General features: G+C 56.0%; 1 protein-coding gene across 2 annotated transcripts; it reads right to left on the bottom strand.

Annotated features, from left to right (window-relative positions):
* Positions 1-979: 979 nt before the first annotated feature.
* On the bottom strand, positions 980-8,266 carry HDAC10 (histone deacetylase 10). 2 transcript variants are annotated; one of them, XM_066254823.1, is made up of 19 exons: positions 7,755-8,261; positions 7,551-7,685; positions 7,245-7,341; positions 6,899-6,996; positions 6,709-6,813; positions 6,469-6,537; positions 6,162-6,288; positions 5,944-6,009; positions 5,748-5,807; positions 5,582-5,671; positions 5,362-5,468; positions 5,210-5,277; positions 4,864-5,128; positions 4,659-4,743; positions 3,497-3,588; positions 3,297-3,353; positions 2,959-3,037; positions 2,537-2,719; positions 980-2,059 (listed from the first exon to the last, which is right to left on the bottom strand). In XM_066254823.1, exons 1-19 carry the CDS (start codon positions 7,811-7,813, stop codon positions 1,871-1,873), a joined length of 2,031 nt encoding a protein of 676 aa, XP_066110920.1. In that variant the 5' UTR covers positions 7,814-8,261; the 3' UTR covers positions 980-1,870. The 2 variants fall into 2 exon arrangements, with proteins under 2 accessions (XP_066110920.1, XP_066110926.1); XM_066254829.1 differs by lacking the exon at positions 5,582-5,671 and having other exon boundaries at positions 7,755-8,266.
* Positions 8,267-9,748: the final 1,482 nt, after the last annotated feature.

The following is a 9,748-nucleotide window of genomic DNA, read 5'->3' as shown; positions in this document are numbered from 1 at the left end:
CCGGCACGCCCACCGGGGAGCGATGCTCTGCCCATCTGGGGCGTCGCTCTGCCGCAATCAGAGCCATTCTAGCGCCTGAGGCAGAGGCCATGGAGCCATCCTCAGCACCCGGGCAAACTTTGCTCCAATGGAGCCTTGACTGCGAGAGGGGAAGAGAGAGACAGAGAGGAAGGAGAGAGGGAGGGGTGGAGAAGCAGATGGGCACTTCTCCTATGTGCCCTGGCCGGGAATCGAACCCCGGACGCCTGCACGCCAGGCCGACGCTCTACCACTGAGCCAACCGGCCAGGGCCAGACTTTCTTTTAACCGTTTACTGATTGCAGTGGAGGGAGCCTGGGCCGGGCCTTCTGTGCAGAGGCAGGTACGGAGGAGCTCCAGGTCGCTGCTGTGGACACAGGGCCCCTGACCCAGCGCCCCAGGACATCAGGACAGAGGTCTCAGGCAGCGGTGTTCTGGCTGTTTAACAACCTGCTCTTAGGGACTGGGTTGTGGTGTCATTCCCAGGGTGTAAATACTCCCACCATGGCCGATTTCAAGTGGGAGCTGGGAAGAGGCACCCAATCAAGCATGGCACTGCTATGCGTTGGTTCAAGGCAGACTAAGGTGACCAATCGTCCTCCCTCTTTTGTAAGTACCGTCCTCACTGGAAAAGTGTCCTCCTACATGTCCTCCTTTTGATATTGGAAGATTAATCTGTAAATGTCCGTATTAGATCCATTGCATGTGACGTGAGGTATTTGTATTTGACATGATGATTTGTCAAGGATCAGTACAGTGCTGCCAGAGGCGATTATGAGACACTTGCGCTGGGCTTGGGAGACCTTGAGAGAGCAGGTGAGAGCGTGCAAATGGCTTTGTGTACTTCTTACTGAAACACGACATGGCACATAGGACATTGTAGAATCACGATTATTTCTTTCTCAGTGAATATTCAATCATAGGCAGGTAAGCACAATTCACGTTTTATTAATTCCTTATCTATTTAATAATTTCCAAGTACGTATAATTTTACTTACAAGTATTTTCCCAAAATTTGAGTTTTAAAGTGGAAATCTAACCTCAAACTGTATCTATTAATAACGCATTTTGATTAAACAGTTGCATAAAACAGACTTTTCTAAATTAGAAAATTATAAATACACCCAAATACCACTCCAAATTAGTGGGGGGGGTGTTTGTTTGTTTTTCTGGGGTTTTTTTTTGTTTTGTTTTGTTTGATATTTTTTCAAAGTTGGAAACGGGGAGGCAGTCAGACAGACTCCCGCATGTGCCCAACCGGGATCCACCTGGCACGCCCATCCGGGGTGTCCCCCATTGCAACCAGAGCCATTCTAGCACTGGAGGCAGAGGCCACGGAGCCATCCTCAGCACCCGGGCCAACCCTGCTCCAATGGAGCCTTGGCTGCGGGAGGGGAAGAGAGAGACAGAGAGGAAGGAGAGGGGGAGGGGTGGAGAAGCAGATGGGCACTTCTCCTGTGTGCCCTGGCCGGGAATCGAACCTGGGACTCCTGCACGCCAGGCCGACACTCTACCACTAAGCCAACCGGCCAGGGCCCAAATTAGTGGTTTTGATATTTAGTTTTACTAAATGAATACTTTTTTCTTACAATTATTAAAAGTTAATAGGCATGTAAGCATAATTACAATGTAAAATATTACAAATATTTTTATTATGCATTTATCATATTATAGTGTATTGTTGCAATGAATAAAATGTTTCTTTTATTTATGATATTGTTTTCTTCAATTTATTTTTGTCCTCCTTATCATTGTAAAAAAGTTGGTCACCTTACAGATCCCCACTCCCAAGACATGAGCCCCTCTTTCTACGGAGCTCTAAAGCAAGACTGTCCCCCAGCACCCCAAGCATTCAGCCTGAGCCTGGTCCCCCAGTCTCACCGGCCACCTGTAGCATCTTCCACTGTGACTCCAGCTGCCCTCTCAGGTGCATCAGGGCCTGCATGTCCTCTGGGGAGGCCACACAGAAGGGGCCCAGGTTGGGGGGTTCCTCTCCCTGCAGCACCTGGGCCAGGACGCCTGCAAGCTGTGGTGTAGATTCCTGAACCAGGAGCAGAGATGAAAACAGTGAGTCAGGCCTTGGCCTATTAGCTCAGCAGTAGAGGGTTGGCCCAGTGTGTGGAAGTCTCAGGTTTGATTCCCGGCCCAGGGTAAACAGAAGTGCCCATCTGCTTCTCCACCCTTCCCCCTCTCCTTTTTCTCTCTCTCTCTCTCTTCCCCTCCTGCAGCCAAGGCTCCATTGGAGCAAAGTTGGCCCGGGTGCTGAGGATGGCTCCATAGCCTCTGCCTCAGGCACTAGAATGGCTCCAGTTGCAATGGAGTGATGCCCCAGATGGATGAGCATTGCCCCCTGGTGGGCATGCCGGGTGGATCCCCCCAGGCGCCTGCGGGAGTCTGTCTCTCTGCCTCCCTGCCCTGCTTCTCACTTCAGAAAAATACAAAAAAAAAAAAAAAAAAAGTGAGTCATTGGTTTCTCCCCCCTCCCCCCTCCACAGCACATCTGCCCTGCTCAACTCACCTCATCCACAAGGGCCAAGACTCGGCCCCCTGCTGGTACCTGCAACAGTGCAGCCAGGAGTGCAGCTTGGGAGTCCTGGAGGCCATGGGCTGGCCCTAGTGCCAGTAGCACCAGGTCAGGCTGGAAGCCATAGGCTAAGGGCAGCACCAGGGCCAGGATGAAGTTCAGGAACCCACCAGTTGTCTGTGGGAGAGACAACAGCATAGCACCATTCCCTCATCCAAGGGACACCCCTCCTATCAGCTCAGGCCACCCCACCTCTAAGCCTCAGGTGGGCATCCATACCAAGAATCCCATCAGGAAGCTTGAAAGAGTAGGTGAAGGCCAAAGGCCTGGCCTTCATGATGCCAGTGAGCAGCCACCCTCGTGACCTCATGATGAGGCCAGTGAGCAGTACCTGCCCCTGCAACACCACCACTCACCCCTGGCAGTGGCATGGAGATGTGGAACATGGACAGAGCAGCTGCCTCCTTGCCCCTGATGGTCAGCCACAGATTCCTCCTTCCAGGGGAGAATGGGCTCATGGACATGTGTGCATGTGGGTGAGACACCATTCACCTCCAGAGTTGGGACAACAGAAGGGGAAGTACAGGAAAGTTTGCGGGTTGAGGTGCTGGAGTACTGACCCTCTGTGCTAGAGACCCGCCTAGCACTGCTCCCAGGATCCCCTCGGGCCCACCCACCCATCAATTCTGGGAACCCAGAGTGATGTACCCACCCATATGCAGGGCTGTATCTACACATGACCTAAGGGGCATACCCATCATCAGCAAGGTCCAATGGATGATCCAACTGTCCCACAGCCACACAGAGAACCCTAGAAGATTTGGTCCCAGGACAGATGATACTCATCCCACTAGCAGTCCATTCCCAGAGCACCCCTACCCCCTGTGGCCAGCCAGGGCAAGGATGCCCATGAGTCATGCCCTCAGAGACTCAGGCCAGTCAGCTGAGGCTCACCTCTGGGCTCCCCGGGAAAGGCTGTACCGAATGGCCACATCCAGGATGGCAGCTGCAGCAGGGGCCAGGGTGGCTGCAATGCCGCTGCTCACCTGGCAGGTGAATAACAGCAATGGAGGGCAACTCCCAAACCAGGTAAACAGACCCATCAGTTCATTCTCTTGGTCCCTGTCTACATGGCTGTCATCTGTACACTCTGAGGTCAAATTGCTCAATTTCTAAAAATAAGATACTTGAAACTACACTATTTTTTAAAGGGCCAGGGAGAGACAGGAACATGAACCTGCTCCTGTATGTGCCCTGACCATACACTTCCTGACCTGCACTTCTGGGCAATGCTCCAACCAACCGAGCTACCCAGCCAGGGCTTAATTTTTTTTTTATTTATTGATTTTTTTTTTTTTTTAGAGAGAGGGGAGGGAGAAGGGAAGCATTCATTTGTTGTTCCACCCAGTTGTGCATTCACTGGTTGCTTCCCATTTGTGCCCTGATCAGGGATCAAACCCACAACCTTTTCATTTCAGGATGACACTCAAACCGACTCAATTAAGCTGGCCAAGGCCAACTACACTTGATTCTTTAATTGATTTTAGAGAGAGAACTGAGTGAGATAAAGACAGAAACATCGATCTGCCTCTGTATGTGCCATGACGGGGGATCAAACTGGCAACCTCTGCACATCAGGATGATGCTCTAACCAAGTGAGCTATCTGGCCAGGGCTACACTTTATTTTATTTATTTATTTATTTATTTTATTGATTGATTTTAATGAAGAGAGTAAGAAACATTAACTTATTGTTTCACTTATTTGCACATTCATTGGTTGCTTCTTGTATGTGTCCTGACTGGGGATCAAACCCACAACCTTGGAATATCGAGATGATGACGCTCTAACTGAGCTACCCAGCCAGGGCTAAAACTACACTTTAAATCGCTGCCTTTCCCTCTCTGCCAGAGAGCATTTACTTGGAGACTGAGAGAGTGCTCTTGACCCTGTCCCTAGGGGCTCTTCTGAGAAGGGTCCCAGGCACAAGGCAACACTCATGTCTACATGGTTCTGCACCCCCCCAGCCCTCCCCTCGACAGGCTATACATCATGGACAGGTCCTAGACCCTGTACTCAGCTCCACAGCCACCTCCAGTCCCTCCAGGTATCCCCACCTGCTCATTCAAGATCCCATCCAAGAGGTACAGGACCTTCCCAAGTGTAGTGAAAGCCTTGTCCTTGGCCAGAGCCTTGTGTAGCCTGTGGTGGGCAAACCAGAGGAACACATGGACACAGGGTGACACACAGAGCACAGGTGAGTCTCTCAAGGGCACATGGTGGACATAGCCCCACCCCTCTCCCCAGGCCAACTCTGCCCACCTGGCCCAGGCCTGCGTCTCCTCCTGCGGGGCTGACCCATCCTGACAGAGGACATCAGGGGGCAGGACCAGGGCAGCGTCCAGCTCAGTCAGAGCAACAGCCATGCGGACAGGGGGCATAGGGCGGCAGTACAGCTTGTCTAGGAGGGCTCTCAGTGCCGCTGTGGCCTGGGCCGCTGCAGCCTTGAATTCAGGCCCTCCAGGCAGCAGAGGTGAGGGCCTCCCCTCTGAGGAGCAGGTGCTGGAACTCAGGATGGGGGATGAGCCTAGGAGGTGGTTCAGAGTCATAGCCACTTCATGGAAGGCTGAGAGGTGCAATTCCTCCATCCGGCCTAGACCACACTAACCTTGCTGCTGGAAGCTTGTCCAGTAAGGGGCCTGGGCTGCCCGGACATGCTGGATGGACTCCAGGGCACTGCAGGGAGAGGTAGGAGTGGTGAGGCCTGGCCTTGCACCCTAGCCTTGCACCTTGGCCTTCCCAGGCTCCAACCCCTCACACCTGCGTTGTGGCACCATGGTGCCTGACAGGGGTGGGGCGGGGTCACCTAGCAGGGCCTGCACCGTCATGCACACAGATTCAGAGAGTGATTCCAGGTGGTAGCCACCCTGGGAGGAGGAAGGAAGGGAGAGAGTAGGGCAGAGGTGTCCCTGGGGCAGGAGAGCCCTCTGATTTCACCTCAGCCTCTAACCCGATAACCCACCCTTCTTGCCACAGTCACCTCTAGCATGGCGCAGACCCTGCCACCGGCCAGCACCTGCAGCAGCTGTGTGAGGTGGGCAAAGCACTCTGGTGTGGCCAGCATCTGCCCCTGGAACCAGAGCCAGATGTGATGGAGGCTTGGCCGCTGGACACCAGAAGCCCTCCAGGCCAGGCCAGATCCTCACCTCTGGATCCCCGATCGCTGAGTCAAATCCTGCCGAGACTAGTACTAGCTCAGGATCAAACTGTGGGCAGGGCCAGGTGCAAAGGAGTTAAAGGGAGGCCCCTCAGAGAGACCTTCCCTATCCCCAGGACTCATTCTGCGCTGATGGAGTTGGGGGGGGGATTCTGGGCATAGAGATGCCCCCTCTACACAGTTACCTCAAAAGCCAGGGGGAGCAGCACATGTAGGAAGGCAGCCATGTAGTCAGCATTTCCCATCCCGACCTGCAGCCATGGGTATCAGTGTTGGGCTTTTCCAGGGCAGGCTATGGGGTCTTCACCCTTGGAGCCTAGACCCTGGAAGGATGTCCTACTCAAAAGGTCTGGAGCTGTAGGGTGGGGGATCTGGGTGAGGGTCCTGGGGTGAAAGGCAGCACCTGGTTCCAGGGCAGGTTGACAGTGAATCCTCGGCCCCGTCCCTGCCCAACAGCATCTGCGTCTGACTCTCGCAGGTAGGGCCAGAAGCGCCCATGCTCATAACGGTGCCAGGAGAAGTAAAGGACGCTGCATATAAGGGGCCAAGGCCAAAGGTCAGAGATCAGGACCCTCAGCACTATGGATACTCACAGAACCCTGACCCTTGAGCACACAGCGATGCCATCTGGCTAGGACTTTCCCAGGCCAGGCTGTGTGTCCTAAAAAATGGGGTCACAGGAAAGGGTTGTATCCCCACCACTAGCTTACCTGGGGTCATCCTCAAAGATATACTGGATGCCCTGGCCATGGTGGACATCCCAGTCAACAATGAGAATCCTGGGTGGGTACAGACAACATTGAGCTCCTTGGGAGACAGGGCTTCCCACCTCCAGGCCAAGAGTCCAGCCCAGCATGGGAAGAGGCTCCTGTGGCGGTTCTCTCAGCAGCCTGCTCAGCTCCACCCTTTTGTCTGGCCTGCCCCCCACCTGTAGCCAGCCCTGTACATACCTGCGCAGCCCATATTTCTGCTGGGCATGTTTGGCCGCTATTGCCACATTATTGAACACACAGAATCCATTGGCAGCAGCTCTCTGGCTGTGGTGCCCAGGAGGCCTGGGGGTGAGAGTGGAGCATGGGGCACATTAGGGTCATCCTGTACCACATGTGGGGGCAGCCAGGGGAGAGGGACAGCTCTCACCTCACCAGGGCAAGCCCATTGTGCACAGCTCCTGTCAGCACTGCATCCACCAGCTGTAGCCCAGCCCCTGCAGCCAGGCAGGCACAATGGAAGGTACTCTGTGGGGGCAGGGGTGGAGATGAGCCCCCCACCAGTTACCCCTTACAGACTCTGCCCAGGTCTGTGCCAGGTTATAGGGCACCAAGTGCTGAAAAGATGGGCCAGGACAGTCCCAGGTGCCAGCAGCAGTGGGTGTGCAAGGCATCAGCAAGTTTATGGACACGGACTTTGGCCGGGTTGGCAACCATTGCCGTGAACAGGCATGGACACCTGGATCAGTGGGTGGGTATGTCCCCAGGGAACACACCGGATGAAAATAGACGGCATCATATTGTCCAGATAGTGCCTGGAGTTCCCCCGTGTCCAACGCCTGGGTCCTGCGCATCAGGGCCAGGTACTCTGGGCTGCGAAGGAGCAGGGAGGCAAGGCAGAGTCACCAGCAGGAATAGGGAGGGGAGGAGAAAAAGGGGCTGGACCAGGGTAGGACTGCCCACCTCATTGCTCCCTCACTCACCCACCCAATGTTAAAACTGAGGCAGGTGGGGAGATGCACTGTTTGTGAGGCACTGACTGGCTGGGGTGGGCTCAGGTCCTAGGCTGCCTGGGGTCTGACCTGTGCACCAGGCCCAGCTCTGCCTCTGAGGCTTCTCGGGCTGCCATCCATAGGCACCTCTGCTGCAAGCCACGTTGCTGCAGACGTCCCAGGGTGGTGGTCAGGCGCTCAGGACACTCGATCTCACACTCGGGGCTGAGTAGACAAAGAACTCAGACTCCAGAGTCTCCTTCCCATCCCCTACCTCTGCCAGGTCACACTTACTCCTCCCAGAGCAGCCTGGCGGCCGTCATGTCTTCGTGGTACACGAGTGCGGTCTTCATGACCCAGCCGTAAGTGGGAGGACCCAGACGTCCTCAGTCGCAGGAAAGTGCACTACCCGTCCCTGCCTTGCAGCCCCAGGGAGCAGCGTAATGCCTAGGCAACAGCAGGGGAAGAGGGCACCCAGCCAGACCAGGAATACAAAGAGCCAGGCGGGATGGAGGCCCCACGCTGGAGCCGGGGTCGGAGCGAATCAGGGGTCGAAGCGAATCAGGGGTCGACAGGGTAGCACCTCCTAGGCCTAGACTCTGGCTTCCGGCTTCTTCCGACCCGCCCCCTCGCCGCTCTAGTCATGGCTCTACCTCCTCCTACCTCGGAACGCGGACAGGTCGCCAAACTCGTTCCCTTCTAGAGATGGGAAGGGAGGCATGTATTGTACAAGCAGAGGGCCAGTTTGTCCGGGCCCCGACGGATGTCTCCACAACCAAGTGCCGTGGAAGGATCCCCCTCCGCCCCGGCACCCCCAGGCCCACCCTGACCGCACGGTCCAAGCTCTGGGAAGAGCGGCGAAGGCGGAGCTGGGATCCTAAGAAGCAAGGCCCCTGTCCGCCTGGGGCTCGGGGCTCGGCTAGGTCTGGGCTGCCCCCGAGGTTTAAGAAGAGAGTAACAGGGTGCGATTGAAGCTCCAGGAAGGTCCCTTGCCCAAGAGTGGACGAGTCGGAAGGTCTGGGTGGTGGCAGGAAAGCTGGACAGGAGACGCCGCAACGGGGGACGCGGGAAAGGCAGAGAGAGGGAGGGTCTGGGCAAGGGAGAATGACTGAATGATGAATGGGGCCAGCAAACGAGGAGGCGCGGGCACAGACACAAAGCAAAGTAACCAGGAAGAGAGAAGGCCACCGAAAGTCGCGGGCCTGAAACACGGAGGCTCTGGGACTGGGCCCTGGGGGCGGGTCTCTCGGAGGAGGGGCTTGGGCAGAGTCTTGAAATCTGGGAGATGGGTCTCTTGCAAGGGGGGCTTAGGCGTGGAGCTGGGGGCGACCCGCTCCGGAGGAGGGGCCTGGCTCTAGGGGCGGGGCGCGGGTGGAGATCTGGGAGGTGAGGCCATGGAGCCGCAGTACCTCCCACCTAGCTCCTTGGTCGCCAGGGCACTGCAGGGGCTCTGGGGAGACTCCAATTGGGTGATTTGGGTAAGCTGCCCACCAAGCAAGGTGGCTTTGGAATGGCGTGCTCTGATTAGCCACAGTGGCACACGTGGCCACGAAGGGCGTGGCCAGGGACGGACCGCCCCATTTGGAGAGCGAGGGGTGGCGACGTAGATGGGCCCCAAAGGCACGAGACTTCTGAGCATGGAAGGCTGGTTCCCCCTCGGCAGCTGCTTTTGGTTGGACTGCGTGTACTTAGACCAGCTCCAGACGGAGAGAACGGCCTGGCCCCACTTTCGGAGCACCTACTCAGAGGACAGGTGGGAGGAGCTAGGGCGGGCTCTGGGGCCCAATAGTGGCTCTTGATCCGGCAGCTCACTTTCAAAGACGCCGAATAGCCGGCAGAGGGCCTTGCGGGCTCATGAATGACGCTGGGATGTGGTCGTGGGAGGGGCAGGAGGTTCTGAGTAAACAGAACCCACCCTACCCTGGAACACTAGGGAGGAGGCCTGTGTTGCTTCAACTCCTAGGAACCTGGTCTTGGGGAGGGCAGGGAACTCAGACAGCTGGGACTGAGCCCCAGATTGGAACCTAACACACCACACCCTCATCAGGCCCTGCCCCAAGGTTGGGCTCCAGAGTCCAACCCTTGAGAGGAAGGTCATCCCAAAAGGGATGACAAGCCATAATATAGAGGCTCCAGGCTCAGGGCTCACTGGCACAGAAGGGGAGGTAGGCACTAGCTTTGTGATGGGAAAGAGGAACTGAGGTTTCCAGGCTGGTCTCCTTCCTGTGTAAGGCTGCAGCTCAGAGACCTAAAGGTGGATGTCCAGCCAAAGAATCAGGAAGAGAAGC

Source organism: Saccopteryx bilineata, chromosome 1 (assembly GCF_036850765.1).
Source record: "Saccopteryx bilineata isolate mSacBil1 chromosome 1, mSacBil1_pri_phased_curated, whole genome shotgun sequence".
Taxonomy (NCBI): domain Eukaryota; kingdom Metazoa; phylum Chordata; class Mammalia; order Chiroptera; family Emballonuridae; genus Saccopteryx; species Saccopteryx bilineata.
The sequence above is the reverse complement of the archived record's forward strand: the minus strand, read 5'-3'. Positions and strand labels throughout refer to the sequence as shown.

Coding starts and splice junctions, on each gene's coding strand:
- HDAC10 (XM_066254823.1), bottom strand. CDS start 7,813: ATGAAGACCGCACTCGTGTACCACGAAGACATGACGGCCGCCAGGCTG. Junction 6,997..7,244: donor ATGCCGTCTATTTTCATCCG/GTGTGTTCCCTG, acceptor CTGCCCCCACAG/AGTACCTTCCATTGTGCCTG. Junction 6,814..6,898: donor AATGGGCTTGCCCTGGTGAG/GTGAGAGCTGTC, acceptor TCTCACCCCCAG/GCCTCCTGGGCACCACAGCC.